The sequence below is a fragment of the Neovison vison genome, chromosome 2 (assembly GCF_020171115.1).
Source record: "Neovison vison isolate M4711 chromosome 2, ASM_NN_V1, whole genome shotgun sequence".
Classification (NCBI taxonomy): domain Eukaryota; kingdom Metazoa; phylum Chordata; class Mammalia; order Carnivora; family Mustelidae; genus Neogale; species Neogale vison.
The window spans coordinates 23,944,653-23,970,128 of NC_058092.1; the positions used below are offsets into that span (position 1 = coordinate 23,944,653).

At 45.6% G+C, this 25,476-nt stretch overlaps 1 protein-coding gene across 1 annotated transcript in view; it reads right to left on the reverse strand.

The window, feature by feature from the left end:
* Nucleotides 1-15,218, reverse strand: part of LOC122899093 (SPOC domain-containing protein 1-like) — a 21,637-nt gene extending 6,419 nt beyond the window's left edge. The window contains exons 1-4 of the mRNA XM_044236751.1: nucleotides 15,180-15,218; nucleotides 13,900-14,122; nucleotides 13,084-13,280; nucleotides 11,933-12,543 (exon numbers count right to left, since the gene is read on the reverse strand). Of these exons, the coding sequence (XP_044092686.1) occupies nucleotides 11,933-12,543; nucleotides 13,084-13,280; nucleotides 13,900-14,122; nucleotides 15,180-15,213 (1,065 nt within the window). The 5' untranslated portion in view covers nucleotides 15,214-15,218. The remainder of the gene's footprint in view (nucleotides 1-11,932; nucleotides 12,544-13,083; nucleotides 13,281-13,899; nucleotides 14,123-15,179) is intronic.
* Nucleotides 15,219-25,476: the final 10,258 nt, after the last annotated feature.

Genomic DNA, 25,476 nt, shown 5'->3' on the forward strand with positions numbered 1-25,476 from the left:
CTCAAGGATACACGTGATAGATAAAATTAACCACAGCCTGGACCATAAAGCAGACCTCAACAAATTTCAAAAGACTGGTACTTTTTGCACCAGCACTGCCCAATAGAAGTATAAACATGAGCTGTATGCATTCTTTCAAGTTTTCTGGTAGCCACGTGAAAAAAAAAAAAAGTAAAAAGAAACAAGTTAAATTAATTTTAAGGGCACTTGGGTGGCTCAGTCGGTTGAGCGTCCGACTGTTGACTTTAGCTCAGGTCATGATCTCAGGGTGCTGAGATCAAGCCCTTTGTCGGGTTCAACCCTGGGTGAGGAGCCTGCTTAATATTTCTTTCTCTCAGGACACCTGGGTGGCTCAATTTGTTAAACTGCTGCCTTCGGCTTGGGTCATGATCCTGGGGTCCTGGGATCGAGTCCTGCATGGGGCTCCTTGCTCAGCAGGGAGCCTGCTTCTCTCTCTGCCTCTGCCTGCTGCTCTACCTGCTTGTGTTCTCTCTCTCTCTCTCTGACAAATAAGTAAATAAATAAAATCTTAAAAAAAATTCTCTCCCGCTTCCTCTACACGTACCCCCTCAAAAAATTAATTTTATATTTAACTCAACGTATGCAAAATACTACAATTTCAATATGTAATCAAAAGAAGAATTTATTAGATTTTTACTTTTTTTTTGGTACTAAGCCTTTGAATTCAATGTGTACTTTACACTTACTCAGTTTTGGCCACCCAAATTTCAAATGCTCAATAGGCACAAGGGGCTGGCGGCTGCCATTTCAGACAACTCAGATAAAAATTGCATTCTCAGGGTGCCTGGGTGGCTCAGTGGGTTAAGGCCTCTGCCTTCAGCTCAGATCATGATCTCAGGTCCTGGGATCGAGCCCCACATCGGGCTCTCTGCTCGCTGGGGAGCTTGTTTCCTCCTCTCTCTCTCTCTCTCTCTCTGCCTACTTGTGATCTCTGTCAATAAATAAATAAAATCTTTTAAAAAAATTGCCTTCTCACACCACACTCTGATCAAGCTAGAAAGCAATAGCAAAGATAAAGAGAGGAAGAAATGAAAGAAGCCCAGAGGAATGGAAACTTAAAAAAAAAATCTTACTTCTGAACAATAATATGTAAGTCAAAGACAAATTATAATAAATATTATGAAATGTAGTAATTGAATGATAATAAAACTATGCATTAGAGTCTCTGTGTGAAGGTAAGGTGATAATTACAGGTTCCCTTATAGCTTCTAATGATTTTAAGAGAAAGGAAGAAGAAAGAAAATTAATAAACTCAGCATAATTCTTAAGATTTTATAAAATAAGAACATAAATTGAAAGAAAGATGACACTAAAGACAAACATACAATTGAAAAGATCAACAAAACCAAAAATCAGTTATTTGAGAAGACTCAAAACAGACAATTCTCTGACAAAATTAAGAAAAGAGGAATGACAAAACTACTTCACATCCAGAATGATTAATCATGAACGCATCAATATTAAAAAGATAAGATGTTATCGTGAAATACTTTATGCTAGGGGCATCTAGGTGGCTCAGTCTTTAAGCGCCTGTCTTCAGCTCAGGTCATGATTCCAGGCTCCGATGGAGCCCCGCATCAGGCTCCCTGCTCCACAGGAAGCCTGTTTCTCCCTCTCCCACTGCCCCTGCTTGTGTTCCCTCTCTCGCTGTGTTTCTCTCTGTCAAATAAATAAATAAAATCTTAAAAAAAAACATTTTATGCCAACTTGCCAATAAATTTGAAAACTCAGATTAAATGGATATATTTTTAGAAAAATATAACTTGCCAAAATTGACTCAAAGAAAAAAAAAACTGAATAAACCTATAAACATAGAATAAATTTAATCAGTAAGGAGACATCTTTCCTAAAGAAGACACCAGTCCTCGGGGTGCCTGGGTGGCTCAGTGGGTTAAGCCGCTGCCTTCGGCTCAGGTCATGATCTCAGGATCCTGGGATGGAGTCCTGCATCGGGCTTTCTGCTCAGCAGGGAGACTGCTTCCTCCTCTCTCTGCCTGCCTCTCTGCCTACTTGTGATCTCTCTCTGTCAAATAAATAAATAAAATCTTTAAAAAAAAAAAGAAAAAAAAAGAAGAAGACACCAGTCCAGCCGCTTTGTTAACAGTGACTCTACCAAAATGTTCAAAGAACAAAATAATCCCAATCTGATACAAATTCTTACAGCAAGCAGAAAAGGAGAAAACACTCTGCAATTCATTCTATGAGGCAAAAACCTGCCTGCCTTAGAAGGCAAATGAGAATAAATAATTTCAGGCTAATTAATACATCAATAGAAATACAAAAATCCCAAACCAAATATTATAAAATGAATTTAAAAAAATATAAAAAAGAGAAACATGATCAAGTTGGGTTTATTCCAGAAATGCAAGTCTGAGTTAACATGAAAAAAAAAACCCAACTCATTAAATTTACTACAATAAAAAATTAAAGAATAAAAATCATATTCTCTCAAAAATGCAGAAATCATATTTGATCAATCATACTGTCTATTCAGAATAATGAACAAACCAGCAATAAAAGGAAGCTTCCTTAACTTGATAAAGAGCATATATATAAAAATAGAGCAAACAGGGGTGCCTGGGTGGCTCAATTGGTTAAGGATCTAACTTTGGCTCAGGTCATGATCTCCGGTTCTGGGATTGAGCCCCGTGTCAGGCTCCACGTTCAGTGAGAAGTCAGCTTCTCCTCCCTCTGCCCACCGCCCCAACTTATGCACAGGCCCACTCTTTCTGTCAAATAAATAAATAAAAATCTTAAAAACAAAACAGAGCGAACATATTCTGGTGAAGATGACCGCGTTCCCTATAAGGTCCAGAACAACACAAGGCTCTCTGTTATCATTTCTATTTGACATTATACTGGAAGTTTTACCTAGTGCAGTAAGGAAAGAGGGCAGAGAATATGCAAAAATTGGAAAGGAAAGAAAAAAGCTGTCATTATTTTCAGATGACATGATTGTCTACATAGAAAACAGAATTTTAATAGGTAAATTATATGAATAAAAGAATCTAGCAAGGTTTCTTTAAAATTAATTGCATTTTTATACACCAGCAACAGTTAGAAACTGCAATTTTTAAAAGTTACCATTTTATGATAAGCATCAAAAGACATAAAGTAGTACAATCAGACATGATGTGGTTTTGGATTGAAAGACCACGTGACCACCTATAAAATAGTCAGCCTGAAAACTATGAATCCAAACCTAATCAAAGTTCCAGATTCAAACACCAGCTCACGGGAAATACAGAAGACAGAGAAACAGGTGTCGTTAAATTACGGGGATGCAGTAAGCTACAGGACAAACTAATTTCTTCAAAAATATATTGCAGGTGGGGTGTCTGGGTGACTCAGTTAAGCCTTTGGGTCAGGTCATGATCTCAGGGTGCTGGGATTAAGCCTCACTCAGGCTTCCTGCTCAGCGGGGAGTCTGCTTGTTCCTCCCCTTCTGCCTCTCCCCACCCACTCATGCTCTCTCTCTCTAATAAATAAAATCTTTTAAAAAAACACATTACAGGAAAAAAAAGATATGGGGAGAAAACCAAAGGTTAAAAGAGACTTATAGGCATATTAACCAATTATAATGTGTGTATTTTATTTAGATCTTGACTTTTAAAAGACAAAGCATAAAAACAATAATCTTTTAAGACTATCGGAGATTAGGATACTGAATGACTATTAGGTGATATTATTGGAACTATTATCAACTTTCAGACAAAATAACAGATTGCTGGTAGAGTTGGGTGATGAGTACTAGAAATTTCACATCAGGGCCTAGCAATTTTCCTCTGGAAAGAACCAGAAGGAAAGTATTTTAGGGTTGCTGGTTATATGGTTTCCACTGCAACCCCTCGACTCTGCCTTTGGGGTATTAAATTAGTCATAGATAACATGTAAACAAATAGTTGTGTCTGTGTTCCATTTTATTTACAAAACCAGGTGAGGTGGCCAAGCCCTTCTTACAATTCAGTCTATTTTTGCAGATATTTGAAGTTTTCCATAACAAGTTATATAGAAATATAGTATTTAGGAATAAACCTGAAGAAGATATACAATATTTTTGATGGAAAAAATACAAAACTTTATTGAAAGACAATAAAGATGATCAAAATAAATAAAGGAATATACCATGTTCATGGATTGACATATTATACAATACTTCACACCTTAACAATACTGTAAAGATGCTGTAAAGATATTAGTCCTCCTCAAAATGATTTATAGATTAGTATCTTTCCAGTCAAAATCCCAACAGGTTTTTGTGTATGTGGAAATTGACAAGCTGATCTAATACTTATATGAAAGAGCAAAGGAATGTAAGAACAAAGATCCTCCTGAAAACAACAAAGATGGGAGACTTGTCTTGCCAGACATCAAGAATTATTAACAAGATACTATAATTAATATTCTATAATATTAGCAAAGGGAAAACTTTTTGAAAAGAGTACAGGGAGACCAAAAACCAATCCCACATACACTGAAACATGATTTGTGACAAATAGGGCATTGCCTATAAGTAGGGAAGGACAGGATTTTCAGTAAATGGTGTTGGAACAACTGGGTATCCATCTAAAAAACATATAGTCCGTATCATTAACAAAATTTAATTCTAGGTACATTATAGACCTTAGTGTGAAAGGCAAAACAATACAATGTACAAGAACATCTTCATAATCTTGAGATAGGAAAGGAATTTCTTTAAAAGATTTTTATTTATTCTTATTTTTTTTAAATAATTTCTATACCCAACATGTGGCTCAAACTCACAATCCCTAAATCAAGAGTCACATGCTCCACTGACTCAGCCAACTACGTGCCTTAAAGATTTCTTAAAACACATAATGTAAGTGAAATAATGGATAAATTAGGATACATGAACATTAGGAATTTCTCCAGCAATTCTACCTCTTTTCAATTCCACTTTGATTCAACTGCCACTTTTGAGCAAAAGGACTGAAAGCACAGACTTGAACAGATCTTTGTACACCAATGTTTATAGCAGCATTATTCCCAGTGGTGATGAGGTAGAGACCACACAAATGTCCATGGACAGATAAACAAAATGTACTATATGCATACAATGGAACATTATTTGGCCTTAAAAAGGAATAGAATTCTGATACATGCTACGACATGAACCCTGAAGACACTATGCTAAGTGAAATAAATAGTCACAAACGGAGGCATATTCTAGTTGTATGAGGTACCAAGAACAGTGAAGTTCATAGAGACAGAAAAAAGAATAGTGATTATCAGAAGGGAATGGGGAGAAGGGAATGGGGAGTTACTATTTAATGGATACAGGATTTAGGTTTGGGAAGATAAAAAAATACTGGATAGTGGTGTTGGCAGCATAACTGTGAAGGTACTTAATGCCTCTGAACTGTATACTTAAACAAGGTTAAAATGGTAAGTTGTATGTTATGTATATTTTATTACAATAAAAAAATTTTAAATAATTAATTTCTGCTCATCCATAGACACTATAAGGCAAGCAAAATATGAGCCACACTTTGGGAGAATATACTTGCAAAACATATAACTGACAAAGGAATAGTATCTAAAATATATAAAGAACTCCTACAGGGACATCTGGGTGCCTCAACTGGTTAAGCATCTGCCTTCAGTTCAGGTCATGATCCCAGAATCCTGGGATCGAGCCCCATGTTGGGCTCCCTGTTCAGCAGGAAAGTCTGCTTCTCCTTGTCCCTCTGCCCCTCCCTCCACACTCATGCGATCTCTCTCTTACTTACTCTCTCTCAAATAAATACACTTTTTTAAAAAAAGAACTCCCACAGATAAATAAGGAAAAGTTAAACACACAAAATAAAATTTGGGGGAAAAGAGTTAACAGAAATAGCCAAAATGTATGCAAGGATTCTCCTTAGTAATAGGGAAATGAAAATCAAAGTAGGGCTGCCTAGGTGGCTCAGTCAATTAAGTATCTGCCTTTGGTCCAGGTCATGATCTTGGGGTCCTGGGACCAAACCCTGTGTTGGGCTCCCTGCTCAGCAGGGAGTCTGCTTTTCCCTCTCCCTCTGCCCCTCTCTGCCAGCTGTTGCCTGTGTCAGTACATGTGGGGTCTCTCTCTCTGTGTCAAATAAATAAATAAAACCTTAAAAAAAAAAAAAAGAAAGACAAGATAAATGAAAACAACACTAAAACCCTGTAACATATTATTCTCACTTTGGCATAAATTTCAAGTGTTGGTGCAGATGAAGAGCTGCTTTACACACTGCTTGTGGAACTATCTACTGTTTCAGCCACTCTAAAAAAACATTTGGTGGGGCGCCCGGGTGGCTCATTCAGTTAAGCATCTGCCTTCAGTTCAAGTCATGATCCTAGGGTCCTGGGATCGAGTACCACGTCAGGCTCTCTGCTCATTGGGGAGCCTGTTTCTCCACCCCCCGCTCTTACATTCTATCTCTCTCTCCTCAAATAAATTAAAAAAAAACTTTAGTGAAAATTAAAATAAAAAAATTGTTTAAGTAAAGCTGAAGGTGTGTATACCCTATAATCTAGCAATTCCAGTCCCAGGAATATTCCATGGAGACACTCTTGCTCATATGTACCCAGAAACATATACAAAATTGCTCATCATAGCATCACTAGATGTAATAGCAAAAAAAATGCAAACAACCCAAATGTCCATATGGAGTCAATAAATAAACTGTGGCATATTCATGCGATGGGACACTTGCTGCCAACACTTAGGATCTGTATAATCTTGGGAAAATTACTTGATCTCTCTGTGCCTTAGCTTTTATCAGTGAAATGGGCACAATGCCAATATCTACCTCATAGTGTTGATGCAAGGACCATCATTATTCAAGGTTCTTAGAACAGCGCTTGGAACACAGCACGTTCTCTCTGTAAACACGGATGTTAAGCTTCCTTGGCTCATGCCCTGACACCTGACCACACTGCAGTCTCTCCCCTTGCATTCAAGCAACTTTGTCCTTGCTGATCTCTCCCACCTCCCTCCTCCCCCTCGAGACCCCATCCCGCCTCCTGTTCCACTCCTGTAACACCCCAAGCTGCCTCCTGCCTCTGGTCCTCTGCTCTCCTCCTGATGTGTCTTTCCTACCTTCTCTGCCTGCTGAACACCTACTTCCTTTGCCCAGACCCAACTCCGACAGCCCCCATCTCTGCCCTACCTTACCTTAACCCATCCTACCCACCCCTACCCCAGGTAGAATCAATTGCCCTCTGGGTAATCTAAGGTCTGCTGGGTCTCAGTTCATACCTCTGGTTACTTGTTTACCTCCTCCCACTGGACCATGAGTTCCCTGTAGGGGTCCCCCTACTTGATGAACAAATTACAATAAAGTCCCATAAAAATCCTAACCCCTCAGCCCAGCCTTTGGCAGCCTAGATCAGAGCACAGACTCTGGAAGCCTCCAGGCCTGGATTTAAATACTGGCCCCAGGGGCGCCTGGGTGGCTCAGTCAGTTAAGTGTCTGACTCTTGATTTCGGCTCAGGTCATGACCTCACGGTGGTGAAATAGAGCCCTGTGTCAAGTTCTGTGCTCAGCCCAGAGTCAGCTTGAGATTCTCTCTCCCTCTCCCTCCATCCCTCCTGCACCCCCCAACTCACATGGTCTCCAAATAAATAAATAAAATCTTTAACAACAACAACAAAAATACCAGCTCTACTGTTTAATTGCTGTGTGACCTTGACTGAGTCACTTGACTTCTCTGAATCCCAAATGGGAGTACTGAGTATTAACACCAACTTTTAATGTTGTTGTGAGGGTTGATTATGAGATGATGACCTTATGTGAAGCTGCTGGTATACAGTAAGCACTCAATAAAAAGCGCTATTCTTAGGCTACCCATCTGCTAGAAGGACATGCTCTTCTCACACAGCTCCTGACACTTCCCAGCAGCAGAGAGCCCCCAGATGGGGCCAAAGGAGCTCCATGCCTCCCCGGTTGTGGTGAGCAGAGCAGGGGGCTGGGGCCGAGCTGCCCTCCCCACACCACCTGCTGCTCCACCCTCAAAGTAGCGCCTGACCTCACTGGCCACGGCGAGGCTCTGGACAGAGAAGAAAATGCCATTTCCCTCGCTGTGTCATCCAAAGGTCTGTATCTCACACCAGAAGAATACAACACAACCAACCTCTCATACTGGACGTCCATTTCATAGAGGAGGCAACTACGGTTCAGGGAAGAGACATCCCTCATCCAAAGCCACCCTGTGGTAAGAAGCAGAGACTAACCTTGAACCCACCGGTCTGCCCCTGGACCGAGCCAGGCTGCCTCCAGGAGAAGGTGCTAGCGCCCTGAAAGGTGGCCAGACCGGCTGGACCCTATGCCCACGCCCCACTCAGCACCGGCCCCGACCACCTGTCTGTCCCTGTTGCAGCCCTGGCTCAGTTCTTCTCCTGCAGCTGGCACCCGTTGCCATAGCAACGGGTGGTTTCAGAAGCTGCACCGGCTGCTGAGTCAAGGATGGGCCCTGGAGGAGGGAGCAGCTGTGGGCTCCTTCAGTCAAGGCAGGTGGACACCTGGAGCCACTGCCGCACTCCCACAAGCCCCTCAAACCGCTGCAGGCCCCCGAGTCCCAGTGCCGGCCCAGATAAATCATCAGAAATGAGGAGAAACCAGAGGCACAGCAAGGTTCTCTGCAGCATTACTTAGAGCAGCACACAACTGGACATGTCAATAACAGGTAACACTTTTGAGTGTTTATCTTGTACAAGGCACTGTGCTAAACGCCAAGCATGTGTCATCTCATTTGCTCCTCACCACCCCGCTGTCGGATAAGTGCTCCCCGCCACACCCCTCCAGTTCGCAGGTGAGGAAATGATGCTCAGAAAGGTGAAGCCGCCTGCCCAGGTCATTCAGATAGAGGCAAAGCCAGGACGGAATGCCAGGCTGGCCGCCTCCAGGCTTCGTTCGCTCAACTATACGACGGTGGTCGGAAATGAGAAAAGGAAGTCCCAGCCCATCCTCTGGTCCCGGCAGCGCCCGTGGCCGTGATAAATATGTCTGCAGCCCACTGCAAGCCAGGGCTCCGGAAAGGCACAGATTCGGCAGAACAATGTGTACCAACTTGGAAAGATCTCCAAATGCTATAATGCTTGAGAAATAAACAAAGTACAGACCCCAGAACAATGAAGCGTAGAATGAGCTTATTTAAATATGGCCGGCGCAGAGGTGTAGATGTTCACAACAAGGGCGCTGGAGGGATTCCAAGCGCGAACACCGATTATCTCCAGACGAAGGCAGTGGGGTCTGGAAGAATTTAAAGGGACTTCCTCTTTCTGTGTTCACAAATCAATGGTGAAAAAAAATTTTTTTAAGTAAACTCTATGCCCAACATGGGGCTTGAACTCATAATCCCAAGATCAAGAGCCACATGCCCCGGGCACCTGGGCTGCTCAGTCAGTTAAGCGTCTGACTGTCTGACCCTTGATTTTTGGCTCAGGTCATGATCTCAGGGTCATGGGATCGAAATCTATGTCAGGTTCTGCACTGCTTAGGATTCTCTCTTTCCTCCTCCCTCTGTCCCTCTCCCTGACGCTCACATGCTCTCTCTCTATATACACCAACTGAGTTAGTCAAAAAAGCCAAGTCATACATTTGACACACACAGTCCTAATCCAGGTGAAGAAAAGATATGTATGTACAGGAAAGAGATGAGAAGAAAGACATACCAAAAAGTTGGCATTTGGAGTTTTAAAAATTTCTAATTTTCTATCATAAACACATACTAGTATCTTTTATTAAAAATTGCTTTTGAGGGACGCCTGGGTGGCGCAGTTGGTTAAACGACTGCCTCCGCCTCAGGGCGTGATCCTGGAGTCCTAGGATCGAGTCCCACATCAGGCTCCCAGCTGCATGGGGAGTCTGCTTCTCCCTCTGACCTTCTCCTCGCTCATGCTCTCTCTCACTGTCTCTCTCTCTCAAATAAATAAAAATAAAAAATCTTAAAAAAAAAAAATTGCTTTTGAGGGGCACCTGGGTTGCTCAGTATTTAGGTGTCTACCTTTGGCTCATCTCATGATCCCAGAGTCCTGGGATCAAGCCCCCCCCCACCGGGGTCTCTGCTCAGAGGGAAGCCTACTTCTACCTCTCCCACTCCCCTTGCTTGTGTTCCCTCTTTCGTAGTCTCTCTCTCTCTGTCAAATAAATAAATAAAATCTTTAAAAATAATTGTTTTTAGTGATGTTTACAAAAGCAATGTAATAGCATTCTCATGCGATTGTAATACCAAATTGTGGTACATCACAGAGCAACTCACTTGTTCCCATCCCCATTCTATAAATTTGCTCTTTGGCCTTGAACTAGTCTTCTCACCTCTCTGGGCCTCAGTGTCCACATCAGTAAAATGGGTATATATCAATAGCCTCTACCTCATCAGACTGTTAGGAAGATAAAGCGCTTAGTCAAGTACCCAGCACAGGGTAAGCAGGCTAGATCCTCTAATTAGCGTGATGCCAACAGGGAAGGGGCACAGGCAGACAGTGAGGTGTGCTCTCAGGACAGTCCGTCAGCATTTATGCACCGGTTCTGTCATTTACCAGATGTGTGATCTTGGGCCAGTCACCTTACCTCTCTGGGCTTCATGTGAATATTCAATCAAAACTGCCTAGCACAGAATACATATTCGAGAAATGTGAGAAGGCGCCACCTTCTGCCTTAAATATAAACACGTGAGCTACTGGGGTGCCTGGGTGGCACAGTCCATTAAGCATCTGACTTGGATGGCGCCTGGGTGGCTCAGTGGGTTAAGCCTCTGCCTTTGGCTCAGGTCATGATCCCAGGGTCCTGGGATGGAGCCCTGCATCAGGCTCTCTGCTCAGCGGGGAGTCTGCTTCCACCTCTCTCTCTGTCTGCCTGCCTCTCTGACTACTTGTGATCTCTGCCTGTCAAATAAATAAATAAATAAATAAATAAAAAGCATCTGACTTGGCTCCCACTCAGGTCATGATCTCAGGGTCCTGAGATCGAACCCCACATCAGGCTCTGTAGTGCAGTCTATCTGGGATTCTCTCTCTCCCTCTCCCTCTGCCCCTACCCTTGCTCGTGATCTTGCACTCTCTCTCTGTCTCCCTAAAATAAACAAATAAAATAAAATCTTTTATTTATTTATTTTATTTTAAAAAGATTTTTATTTATTTATTTATTTGACAGACAGAGATCACAAGTAGGCAGAGAGGCAGGCAGAGAGGGAGAGGAGGAAGTAGGCTCCCCACTGAGCAGAGAGCCCAATGCGGGGCTCGAAGCAGAGGCTTTAACCCACTGAGCCACCCAGGTGCCCCTAAAATAAAATATTTTAAAACAACATGTTAACTATTATTAATAAAATAACAATTTAATTAAAGGACAATGGAGAGAGAAGTAGTAAATACAGGGAATATAGCTGGGCATTGACTCTCGCTGTGTGAGCTTGGGGGAGTATGTTAACTTCCCTGAGCCTCAGTTTCCCCATCTGGAAACATGGGGATAACGTGCTATTGTTAACTCTAAAGGAAACACAGATTTAACATAAATGAAGTCATTTACTTTGCTCCTTAGGCAGTGCTAGGCACATTACTTTACACCATCATCTCACTTAATCCTTAAAACAACCCCCATTCAACTGGAATTAGTTATTCCCTTTTTACAGATGAGGAACTTAGTTAAAAAAAAAATATTCCAGAGTCACTCAGCTAGGAAGTGGACAGAGGCAAGGTTTGAACCCAGAACTCACCAACTCCAAAAGATAATGAACCTTCATAAGATATCAGCAAATGAAGTTCATTTTCTCGTTCCTGACATGGTGGGCCTCAATTTACTCAGCATAAAATGGGCGTGAAGGATAATGCCCAAACGCTCTCTAGCTTACCTCTATTAAACTCCACTGCCTAGCATGGCGTTAAGACTGGCCAAATCGTCCCTAGCCCAACTTCTCAGACTCCACTTACCAGTTTGGGGAAGCTTCCTGGGTGGGATTTGTCCTGCTGGTCCTTGCTGAAGTCATCTGCACTCCTGTCTGCGCCCTGGTGCTGGGCGTGGGGCACTGGGCCTCTCCTCGACTTCTTAGCATACTTGGATCTTCTCTGTCCCATGGATGGGCCCGAGTGAGCCCTGCTGGTTGTAGGCTCCAAAGAGCTGGAGGGGCGGTCAGTGGGAGCAGGGGGTCCTTCTCCCAGCCTCCCCCTGGACTCTGGCTGAGCCTTGACCTCTAGCTCCTCCTGACTGTGTGAGACAGCAGGGCCATCATCACAGCCAGCCCCGACTAGGTGCTCAGCTTCCTGCCACACTGTGGAGGCCTTTCCAGATGCTCCAAGGCCTAGTGCAGAGCCGGGATCCCAGACAGCTGGCCTGAGGGATTCCCCTCCATCAGGTGGTAGGACCCCTACAGGGTGAGAGGGGCTGCCTGGCTGGGCCCCGTTCTCTGAAGCAGGCAAATATTCAAACTTCGCAGTCCCTGAGACACATCCCACACAAGTTCCACCTGGATCTCCTGACCCAGGCCCAGTGTCGTTGGGAGAGAGGGGACCATAAAGGTCTCCCAAGGACCCCACATCAGCCCCTGGTGGGGGGTCTCCCTCACATGGGGGGCTGTCCCCACCAGGGCCATGACCAGACCATAAGAAGCCTCCTGCCCCCTCCCCACTCTCTGAGCAGGCCTCATACTTCCTGCTGTTCTTTCTTGCCCCCATAGGGGCTGGGCCTGGGGAGGATGGTAGCCTCCTTCTGGAAGGCCCCTCTTTACTGAGGGTAGGGCCCCTTTCATCACTCCAACCTCCCCCTGCCTCTCCTGGCCCGGGGCAGCTCCTCGTCCCCACCCCTCCCAGCCTCTCCCTGCCAACCAAAGCTTTCTCTGGAAAACCCAAACACACGGGACAAGGGTTCCTGGGCCAACTTTCAGCGAAGATGTCATGCAGAGAAACCTGGAGCCTCCTGAAGGCCGGAGCCTTCCCCTGAGCAGACATTCTGGGTGGCTGGGAGAGTTGCTGGGGGCCAGGCACCAACTCCTGGCTCCGTCCCTTGCCTTGTAGCTCCAGGGTCATCAAGTGGGACCCAGCCTCCAGGCCTGCCCCAGGAGCACCTCCAGCCTGGGAGCAGGTACCTCGACGGGTCTCTTCCCTCAGGACCCTCTTCCTGCTGCCAGCCCCAACTCGGGCCCCAGAGCTTGCCCCTGGCCGGTGTGGTGTCAAGCCTGACCCAGAGCTGGCTTCTTCCACATCATCCTGGAAAAGTGCAGCAATGCAGCGGGGGCTGAGGGCAGGGTCCTCAGGGGACCCCTCCTGAGACATGTCTGTCCACCTATAGGGGCCAAAAGCAGAACGCAACCCCCCTGAGGACACAGAAGGGAGACTGCGTCACATTGGTGTCTGGCTGCCAGCCCATTCAGGACTCCCAGGTGTCACTCCCAGGGAGGCAGCCTCCCTGCCAGGGGCTGGGCGGAGGCCCTGCCCACTCCTGAGGCCCAGAGACCACAGGGAGACAACAGCCAGTCACATAAGCCTCCCCACCATGTAAGCCCCAGGGTAGCAGGGGAGGCCTGCCACCAAACAGGATTGAGCTATAGCGACCTTAGGTCTTCTAATCTCTGAGGGGTCCCACTTTTGCCTAAACGGCATGTAATTGTAACAGGTGCTGTTTCTTAAGCAGCTACTATGTGCGTTATTTCATTTCATGCCGGCAGCCACAGGGTAGGAAACTGAGATACAGGGACTTTAGCGACTCACCAAAGGACACGCAGGAGTGGAAGAGGGGTTTCTTTCCACCACCGAAAGCCCAGCTCCTAACCACTGGGCGGGGAGCAGGCAGTGATTGGGGCTAATTCCCCGCACGCCGATCCTGCTCCGATGAATACCCCCGCTAGGTTCCCAGGCCTGATCGGGACAGTCCCCTACAGCCCAAGCCCTCCAGGAGGTCTCACCTGTGTTCCCGAGCTCCCCCTACAGAACCACCCAAGGCTGGGATCACGTGAGGGGGCGGAGTCCGGGGGTGAGGGACAGGGGTGGGGCCTCTGAAGAGGCGCTGTGGACGGCACCCCAGGCGTACTGACGCCCTGGCACCGGCAGAGGGCGCGCTCTTCCTCCCGAGGGCTTCCTGGCGGAGGTGCCAATCCCTTGGGCTTCTAGGCAGGGGTAGGTGGGCTCCTGAAACAGAGGGCAGAAGCGTTAAGGGGTCTTGAATCTGTCTGACAGTATAAACTTGGTCCCAGAGGGCGCCTGGGTGGCTCAGTGGGTTAAGCCGCTGCCTTCGGCTCAGGTCATGATCTCAGGGTCCTAGGATCGAGTCCCACATCGGGCTCTCTGCTCAGCAGGGAGCCTGCTTCCCTCTCTCTCTCTCTCTGCCTGCCTCTCTACCTACTTGTGGTCTCTGTCTGTCAAATAAATTTAAAATCTTTTAAAAAACAAACAAACAAACAAACTTGGCCCCAGAGCCATGGGGTGTCACTAAAAGTGCCTGAACCCCAAGGAGAATCAGAATTACACTTCTGTCTAATTATGTATTATTTTCATCGTCTCAAATATAAAAATATTACTCATATGGAGGAAAATGCATACCCAAGTCCAACTGAAAGGTTAAAGATTTTATTTATTTATTTGACAGAGAGAGATCACATGTAGGCAGAGAGGAGGAAGAAGGCTCCCTGCCAAGCAGAGAACCCGATGTGGGACTTGATCCCAGGACCCTGAGATCATGACCCCAGCCGAAGGCAGAGGCTTAACCCACTGAGCCACCCGGGTGCCCCCAATTGAAAGGTTAGAAATAAGCTCAATCGTCCTCTCACTTCCCGGCTCTTGGGAGCAAACTTTCTTCCTTTCACCAAGTTGTTTTAGTTTTCTATTCATGCCGCTTTCATAACTGTAAGTGATCATATACTCTATCACTAATCAATAATATTAATAATAGTCTTATACTCTATTACTTGACTTATTCGTGGGAATAACCTCTCTGGACTCCCTGCCCTGGTGATTGCATTCACCACCTGTCCTCCTTTCTCTTCCCAGTTTTTCTCTTTCATATTTATATTACTACCGTTTCTATTGATTACTCTTACCCCTCGGAATAATAGTCTTAAAATGTCCACTTCTTCCTTAGATTGCGCGTCTTGACTCTCCTCTGCGTGAAATGAACTGTTTCCCTCCCCTCCCCACCCTCCACCCCCATCCCCACCCCCACCCCGCTGCCCTTTCTCCAGCCTCTCACCTTTTGTCTTTGTCAAGTTCCGTGGCCCGCCCATCCCATCCTGGGAAGATGATTCAGTCTGCCATACTTTGCCTGTGGATTGATTCTTAACATTGAAACCAGATGACATTGATGACATTACAGCTACGTAAATATTTTCACTGCGGAACTAGGAATCTGATAGACATCATGGAGAAGGAAGTGAAATTCGCAGGCAGTAAACCTGCACCACGCGAGGCCAGGAGCCGCTTTGGGGCAGGTGGAATAGCCCACCGCCGTCAGAGGGAAGGAGCTAGTCTGTAGATCAGCGTGGCTGTATCTCAGAGACATAATGTTGGATTTAAAAAGCGAGATAACATCAATGCGCCTGGGTGGTGCGGTCGATGAAGGCTCCATCCAACTCTTGCTTTCCGCTCAGGTCCTGATCTCAGGGTGGAGAGATGCAGCTGGCATCCAGCCCCGCCTTGGACTCCGCACTCAATAGGGAGTCAGCTGGAGAGTCTCTCTCTCCCTCTGTCTCTGCCTGCACATGCTTGCTCCATCTCTCTCTCAAATAAATAAGTAAATAAATCTTTGAAAATCAAGATAATGTTAACAGTAAGGGAAACAGAGGGCCAGGTGTATGAGAAATCTCTGTACTAATCTTTCTTTTTTTTTTTTTCTGTAAATCTAAAACTCATCAAAAATAAGTTTTGCTATTTAAAAAGAGAGAGAGTGTGTGTGTAGGTGTTGTGTGACCCATATGGAAAGCTGTCGGTCTCGATCTGGCTGTCAGGGTCACAAATGAGGTAGGAGTTGAGACTTGATGCCACTGATGACATCCAATACTGCTCGAAAGAAATTATTTTTTTAGGGATGCCTAGGTGGCTCAGTCAGTTAAGCGGCTGCCTTCGCTCAGGTCATGATCCCAGGGTCCTGGGATCAAGTTCCGCATAAGGCCCCTTGCTCATCGGGGAGCCTGCTTCTCCCTCTGCTTCTGCCTGCCACTCTGTCTGCTTGTGCTCTCTCTGACAAACAAGTAAAATCTTAAAAAAAAAAAAAAAAAGATAGAAAGAAAGAAATGATTTTTTTAAATGAAAAGACTTCCCATCTTATGGAATGTTCCAGTCATTGTGGCAAAGACTTGATCAGGTCTCCTGAGACCAGGGAACTGTTATTCTGGTCCATTTCGATAATGGAAGTCTTCCCCCCATTGGCAAAGAAAGGGGGAGTGTTATTAGTACCATGAGAGCAGTGTTATTAGTACCATGTGGCACTGAGGATAGAAAGACAGTGATCACTAATGTATATAATGCTACTTTGAGCCAGAGACTGATCTACGTGCTTTACCTGCATTTACCAATTTTAATTTACCTATTTAATCCTGATTCCAGACTCTCAGCTTTTAAATCATGTTCTTCAAATCAACAGTAACCTATAGTAACTTGGAACTGTAGAAAACAGTGTTGAAGGCAGAAAACAGTCACAAAGCGTTGGGTGTTTACCAGGTCATGGAAGGGCCACAAGAGTGCACTCTAAGCTGGGCTTGGGGACACCGCCACCAGGGCTGTCAAAAGATACAGCCTGGTGGCAGCCAGCCAAGACAGGGACCCAGCACGGCCAGTGCTGCACTGTGCACTGCATTCACAAAACTGGAGGCCAGACACGGACACAGAGAACCCCAGCGGCTCCCGCACTGAGCCTGTAAGCAGAAACCACCCAAGGGAAAGGACATTCATCTGCCTTCCAGATCCCGCACAGGGGCACCCGGGGCCGGAACTGAATCCACATTTGGACCGCTAGCTGTAAGGGACTCTGGGAAATCGTTTTTGGCTTTCCATCTGCCGCAAGATAAGAAGGCACGCTAGCATGTGGGAACAGATGTGGAGTGACTCAGTCTGCGTTATCCTCTATCATATTTTAAATTACTTTTTATCTCCTCAATCTACCCATTTCTAAGAGGTGTGCATTTTTTATATTTTTTTAAAAAGATTTTATATTTATTTATGTATTTATTTGAGTGAGAATGAGAGTGGGGAGAGAGCACAAGCGAGGGGGAGCAGCAGTGGGAAAGGGAGAAGCAGAGTCCCCCTCCCCGCCGACCCCCTCCCCGTCCCCCCCAGATGTAGGGCTCCATCGAGGACCCCTGAGCTAAAGGCGGGTATTTAAATGACTGAGCCACCCAGGCGCTCCAAATGGTGTGTTTTTATTTTATTTAAAGATTTTATTTATTTATTTGAGAGTGAGAGAGAGCAAGAGAGCAGAGACGGTCAGAGGGAGAAGCAGAATCCCCATGGAGCAAGGAATCCCCCTGATGCAGGACTCAATCCTGTGACTCTAGGTTCATGATCTGAGCAGAAGGCAGCCACCTAACCAACTGAGCCACCCAGGTGCCCCAAGAGGTGTGTTTTTAAATCTCATGTTATTATTGTGGACTTGTCAACTTTTCCTTTACTTTGCTGAGTTCCTGCTTTATATATCTCAAACCCCTTTTAAGGTGCATACAAATTCATTTATTTTTACCTCTTTCTGGTAGATTGTATCTTTCATCAATGCCAAATGTTCTTCTTCCCTTCTATCAATGTTCTTTTGCTTTAATTCATTTAATTCATTAGTTCATTCATTTATTATTAATAATAAATTTATTATAGTAATTAATTATTCATTTATTATTTGCCTCGGTTTACTAATACCCTGCTTGCCTGTGGTCAGTGTTGACAGGTATAATTTTTCTGTCTTTTTATTTTCAACTTTCATGTGCAGGTCTGCTTTTCACCACACCTCTTGTACACGACATACAGCTAGACTTTAGAATTCCAATCAGAGCATCTTTGTCTTTCATTGATGTTTAACCTAGTCATATGCTTGGGATACTGATACACTTGGTCTCCTTGCTACCACTGCTCTATATGCTTTCTTGCTACAAATTCTCTGCTTCCTTTGTGTTCCTTCTTGCTTTTTTTCCGACGTATCAAATCACACTCCCTTTCTTTTCCTCAAAAGATTGGAAATTAGATTTTACTTTTTTTTTTTTAATTTTGTTTATTTGTCAGAGATCTAGAGAGCACAAGCAGGGGGGAGCAGCAGGCAGAGGGAGAAGCAGGCTCTCCGCTGAGCAGGGAGCCCAAGGCAGAACTTGATCCCAGGACCCTGGGATCATGACCTGAGCCGAAGGCAGACACTTAGCTGACTGAGCCACCCAGATGTCCCCACATTTTCTTATTTCTAATCTTCAGTAGTTACCTTTAAACTTACAACGTGCGTACTTTAACTGCTCCCTGTTAAGTGTGCGCGGCCTCTATCAGAGCCCTCCCGCGGGACACCCCTGGATGTGCCTGCTCCTTGAAGTCCTGGTTACAGCAGAAGGGACTAGATTTCCTGTGCTCCCAGCTGCTTAGGCAATGGTCGGGTCCTCCAGGGTTCCTCATCCCCATCCTGCCAGCCAGGGATGAACCAGACCTGTGGCTCCTTGCAGATGGGTGTGCTTGTGTTTATGAAAAGCAGACCTTTTCCAACGCTGCCAGGGGCTGCTGGCACCCTGGCCGAGGCTGCCGATGGACGCACATCATATCTCTAGGACTTATCACTGTTGATGTTGACCTTGATCACCTGGTTGGGTCCTGTTTGCCAGGTTTCTCCTCTGAAAAGTTTACTCTGCCCCCCTAGCTGTGCTCTTAGGAAGAAAGTCACTGTGTGCAACTGTGAACCATCTCCTTGACCGTGGCATAGCTACAGAAATTACGTGGAATTCCACATGGGAGATTTGTCTCTTTTCAATCATTTATTTGTATCATTTATCCAATCATTTATTTATATCAGTACAGATTCTTGGATATTTATTTCATACTTTGGACTGGAACCCAACGCCGCCTTATTTATTTTGTTGCTCAAACTGTTCCAGCTTTGGCCACTGTGACTTCTTCTAGTTGGCTCTTGTGTCTCTTTACATTTTGACATATCTCCACTTGGGGGGGGGGATTGGTATATTTCCTACCTCCTGGGAGACTTTTGACCCTAATGATACCAGATGTCAGATGCAGCTGGGACCCAATCCAATCCCTCCTTCACTCACCCTGCCATTATCTAGGGGGCTCTGAACCCCAAGCCCTGGCTGCACCTCTAATCAGGGGAGACCTCAGAGCTGCTAGACACAACGAACTCAAGACCCTGCCCTTTCCTTCCCCCCATAGCCATTGCCCTGAAGAAACAATGCCCTCTCCCCTGGCTGAGTCTGTCTGCAGGTTACAGACCCCTAGAGTGTTTTGTAACCTTAGTAACATAACTGCTGTCCTCAGTGTGAGAATAAACTTATTTAAAAGACAAAACAAAACAAAAAATCTCCACCTTCCTTATCTTCGAAAACTTACCTTATCGTCTCCATTCCTGAGACTTCAGATAAATGTCCTTTCGCTGGAGATACTCCTATCCGGCTGGCAAGGCGCCAAGGTCTCTGGGGCCGTTCTAGGGGCCCTGAGTGGTCTATTTGACCTCATAAAGCCTCTGTTTCCTTGTCTGTAAAAGGGGGACAATGAAAAGCCTTCACAGAGCTGCCACTGGTGGAGCACCTGTTATGTATATTAGGGGATCTTAAGGGATCATTTATGAAAAGCCCCTAATAGGAGGCCGGGTACACAGAAGCTGTTACCACTGTTAGTGGTGGGAATAGCCTCTCATCTCCCAGTCCCCAGCCTCTTCCTTAAACTCCCCCCACCCTGTTCCTCCACCCTCTGAAGCTCAGACACGACACCACCACTCCTCCATCCCCCCAGTCCTTCCAGGATCTAGAAGACCGAAAATCCCCACCTGGGACGGAAGAGCTTTCAGAATCTTGCCTGTTCCCCACCCCTGGCCTCATCTTCCTTCTCTGCCCAAATCTGGCCAGATTATCCATGGCGCCCAGAACAGGCCTCATTTCTTTGCCTTTGCCTGTGCTCTTCCTCCTGCCCACAATGCTCTTCCAGCCAGGACCCCCTCACTCCCTGCTTAGTGCTGCCCTTGTGCCCTGCCCCCACCCCTGCCCCACCAGGCTGCCCCAGGCGCGGGGGTGGGGGGCTGTTTCACTGGACCCAGCGAGTGCAGTAAGGAGGCAAGCACATGGACTCAACAATCCCACAAACTGGGCGTGACCTGCATGCGGATCCCAGCTCTGCAGTTGATCTGCTGTGTGGTCTCAGGCAAGTGCCCTAAAGTCTTTGAGCCTCATTTTCCTTATTTATAACGTGATAATAATAGTAGTTGTTTCACAGGAATGTCATAAAGATTTCAGTGGATAATCCATGTGAAGCACTTTGCATAATGCCCAAGACATAGAAAGCTCTTAGTAAACTGTCCCAGTCTCTCTTCTTATTAATACCAGGCAGCCGGGAGCTGCCTGCTCGGCTGGGCTCCATTTATTGATGGATTCAAGGCTAAAAATAGAGCTGCAGCTTTGGGGAGTTGGTCCTTCCAGAGCTAGGAAGTGATGCCCTTGCTAGTGTCGATGGGGAAGGAGCCTGCGTCTCTCTCCAGGGGCTCTCAGAGGAACACACATCTTGATGCCTTTCTCCAGGGGATTCCAGGGCAGGCATGCTGGAGCCAAACGCACCCAGGCTGAGGACCTCTCCTAGCAGGGGTTTCTGGGGTCCCACCAGCCAGGCTTCTAACTCCAGCCCTGCCATTTCGCAGCTCTGTGACCTTGAGCAAGCAGCATTCCCCCTCTGAGGGTCATGATTACTCTCTAGCCTGGGGAATCAACAATGGTAGTAACAGAACTTGTGATAACCTACAGCTTACATGCACTGAGGTCTGAGGCCAAGGATAAATTCTGGGATTCTGGGTCATGATGTCCCCTCTCTGAGCCTCAGTTTTCCTAGCTCTGAAAGAGGCACAGTAGCCTGCATTGTGGAGGGTTTTTGTGAGGACCCAGAGAGGTCACGGACAGCAGTAACATCTTTTTTTTTTTTTTTTTTTTTTAAAGATTTTACTTATTTATTTGACAGACAGAGATCACCAGTAGGCAGAGAGGCAGGCAGCTGGGGGTGGGGGGGTGGGGGAAGCAGGATTCCTGCTGAGCAGAGAGCCAGATGCTGGGCTTGATCCAGGATCCTGAGATCATGACCTGAGCTGCAGGCAGAGGCTTTAACCCACTGAGCCACCCAGGCACCCCCAGCAGTAACATCTGATGGGAGGCTGAGTTATCCAGGGGCACATCGTCTCCCTGTCCAAGGGTATGGGGAGCAAAGATGTCGTAGCTGTTTTTAGTTATTGATCCACCAGCCTTGGAGAATGCAAAGAAATGCATCCAACAGAAAAACACCTCTTGCTTTGCACTGTTTAACAGGCTGACACTGCCAGTGGGGAAACCATTTCTGGGCAAATGACTCCCCTGCTGTCAGTTTGGTGCTCTTGGTGAGCTGTTTTGTCTCCCTAGACAAGATCTGATTTGATTAAAGCAGAGCCTGAATTGGGGGCAGGAGCCCCCATTTTCCCTTCTGTAGCTAGTCTTAACAGTGACATCAAAGGGTAGGAATCTGGCTTCCAGGGGCATTGAGCCAGACCCCTTCCCATAGCTATGCAGAGCCTGGATGGCCCACAACCCCAAGGCCACACACCCGGATTGTCTCTCTCCTTCTTCCCTTCCTGGGATAGGTCCAGGTAGACTCTAGCCCCTTGGTTACTTCTGACTATAAGATGAATACATAATGGTATGACAATACCATTAATAAAAATACACAGTCTGGGGTACCTGGCTGGCTCAGTGGGTAGAGCACTCAGGGTTGTGAGTTCAAGCCCCATGTCAGGTATAGAGATTACTTAGAAATAAGATCTTTTGAAAAATGAAAAATAAATTTAAAAAAATACACAGTCCCATCTCCATACACATCACCTTGTAGTCCTCAAGGAGGAGGACAGAATAGTATTCTGTGGAAGAGATCAAGAGCCTTTCTTTGGCCAGAGCACCAGGTGCAAAGGCTCTCGTCCCAGCCACCTGTGATCTGCGCACTTGACAACGGCGGGGGGAGGCAGCCACGTTCTTCTGCCCAGGCCCAGCCTGGAAGAAGGAAGACTGGATGATCGTGGGAGGGTGCCAGTCCTTACAGGACTGACCTGCCAGGTGGGGGAATCACGCCAGCAGCACCTAGGATGGGAGGTCAAGGTCTGGATTCTCCCTCCCGGATTTGGATCCCAGCACCACCCCTGGGGAACCCTGAGCCAGTCTCTTAGCCTCTCGACTACTTAGTTTCCTCGGAGTGTCTATTTATTTGTTTGCATAGTCACAGTATTCTAGCTTGCAGACAACAGAACCCATTCTGGCCGGTTGAAATAGAAAGGGAATTTACTTAGGGATGTTAGGCTTGTCGGAGGATGGAGAAACAGGCTCTAAATACAGCTTCCAGGAGCATCTCCAAAAGGCACGTTAGAAAATCAGACCAATGGGGGAGCTGCTGCCACTGCTGTCACTGCCTGCCGTCACCCAGCCAGCCAAGGTGTCCCCCGCATGCATCCGTTCCCACCCGGAGCTCACCTCCTGGTTGGTATCTCAGATGTGTGATTGGGATTGGAGGAAAGGAGGTCACATGCCTGCACCCTAGCTTCCAGAGAGGCAGGCTTCTGCTTTGGGAAGAAGGAACTCAAGATATAAGGAATAATCAAAATGTAGAAAGGAATTTTTAAGATCATTGGGCAAGGGCAAATATTCAGTACATTTTCTCTCTTGTCTATTTCCCCTTCCTTGAATATAAACTCCATGGGGCAGGTGTCTTTGAGGGTCTTGTTTACCTCTGTGTCCCTAGCACCTAACCTGCAGCCTGTGAGGAACAAACAAATAAAATGTGGGTCATGAAAGAACCACCTGGACTTTGAGGCTTTGACAATTAGCAGTCACTCAGGGAGCTGGAGCTCCCTTTCCCAGGGGGGAATCTGCTCCTTCTTAAATCAAACAGTACATTTGATTTAGTGAACTGCGATGGGACCCTGATTCCTCCACAGCCCCTTGCCTGATGCTGAAATTGTCTTCATCTTCTATTTCCCAGTTCTGACTCACCTCTTCCTTAAGGCTTTCCTTGATATGCAACTCCATCACTACCACGACTGTCATCACCACCATTACCACCTTGCCCTGGGGAGCTGGTTTGGTGTGGTGGTTGAGGTAAGCTCTAGGGGCACCTGGGTGGTTCAGTGGGGTAGGTGTCTGCTTTTGGCTCAGGTCATGATCCTGGGGCCCTGGGATCGAGTCCCGTGGCAGACTCCCTGCTCAGCAGAGATCCTGCTGCCTCTCACCCTGCTTGTGCTCTCTCTCTCGGTTTCTCTTTCAAATAAATAAATAAAATCTTTAAAAAAAAAAAAAAAAAAAAAAAGAAGGCAAATTCTACAGTCTAACTGGCTGACTTCAAATACTCGGTTCAGCTCTTACTAACTGCCAAAGTGTAGATAAGTCATAGTAGCATTCGGAGGATCATTCTCCCCATCTGTAATGATTTTGAAGATCATTCTCCTCATCTAAGCCACAGAGCTGTTGTGGGGTTTAAATGAGATACTGTAAGAAAGTTCTTTGAGGGACTCCTGGGTGGCTCAGTGGGTTAAGCCGCTGCCTTCGGCTCAGGTCATGATCTCAGGGTCCTGGGATCGAGTCCCGCATCGGGCTCTCTGCTCAGCAGGGAGCCTGCTTCCCTCTCTCTCTGTCTGCCTGCCTCTCTACTTGTGATCTCTGTCTGTCAAATAAACAAATAAAATCTTTAAAAAAAAAAAAAAAAAGAAAGTTCTTTGAAAGGGCCTGGGTGCAGGGAACTAGCTCGATTGCTGCAGCTGCCTTTGTAGTCCTCACAGTTCTAGCCCCGTACTGGGACAACACTGATTGTTTTCATGGCTGCAGCCCCAACTTAACTGGAAATCAGGAACCGGGGTGTCCTTTATTCCCCTGCTCCATACCTCTCTATGCACCTCTCTGTCGTATGGATCTGGTGCTCACTTGGTGTTTGCTGGGTAACCAACCAACTAAGTTGAAGAAATCACAAATGCAAAGGCTGATAGATAAAACACCCAAAGTTTGTATATTAGAAAAGTAACTAAGATGTGAATGTCACCCGGGAGTGGGGAAAATGACAACTGGTTAATGTCTATATTATGTAAGGATTTAATACACACCAATGAAAAATAGGTTGCTAAGAGATACCTGGACAAAGGTCACAAGCAAACAATTCAAGTGAGGAAATAGTAGTAAGTAAACACAGAAGAATATTCAACCTTCAGCAGGAAATAAAAATGAGATACCAATGAAAGCAAGAATAACATAGAATATGTAATTCAACAGGAAATTGTAACACTACAAAATGTCCAGTAGCAGAAGGATGGTTCCCTAAATAATGACACCTTGATTCAATGGCATGGTGTTCCACCATCAAATAATCACAAAAATGTGGAAACAAATGCTTACGATACAGTAGGTTTCCAAGCGGACTACAAAATTGGATTCAAAGCATGATCCCAAGTGTGCAAAATAGTCATCTTGACTCGATGAAAGCCTGGCAGAAAATACAAGAAAATGAAAAGAGTCACCTTGATAATGAAGCAGAACGGCACAGACTACACCATACACCAGACGCTATGCCAAGGGCTTATTTCTACTAAACAAGAGTACAGAGAAGAGATATAAGAGCTCATGGAAATAAAAACAAGACCACTGAAGGAAATAAAACAGGCTGTCAGGATTCAGGAAAATTATGATAGCGCAGAATTAGAGTCAGCATGAAAGTAGCATCAAAGAGCATAGACACTGCTGAAACACCACAAGAATGTGAGAAAAAATAGAATGAAAAGACTTTTTTAAGTTTAAATGATGAGAGAAACGGACAGAGACCATGTACATGTAACAGAAGAAGTAAACAGAAAATGACATCAAACAAATCGTCTAAGATATCATTCGAGGAAATGCTTTAGGAAAAAAAGGAGGCATTGGAAAGGCAACAAGACTCAGGAAAATTTATTCGTAAAGATCAATATCAAATCTATCCTAATAAAGGTATTAGATCTTAAAGTCATAAAAAAAAAAAACATACACTAATCCTTTGGGCAACTCAACAAAAGGGAGCCACTTACAAGGAGGGGGGAGGATGCCAGGCTGGCCTCTGGCTTCTTCATGGAGCCTCCAGCATGAGAACTCAACAGAGCCCCACCTACAAAGTCAGCAAGGAAAGAAAGTGTGACTCAAGTGTTTTATTTTGAGGCAAACTGCTGATCAAGAATCAAGGCAGAAGACAACATTTTTGAACATGTGTGGGAGTCTGGAAGCTGAAGTAAAAGCACAGTCTGGATTTGTTGGAAGAACAGGGCTGCTTTCCTTTTGGTGACCCCAAGTCTTAGG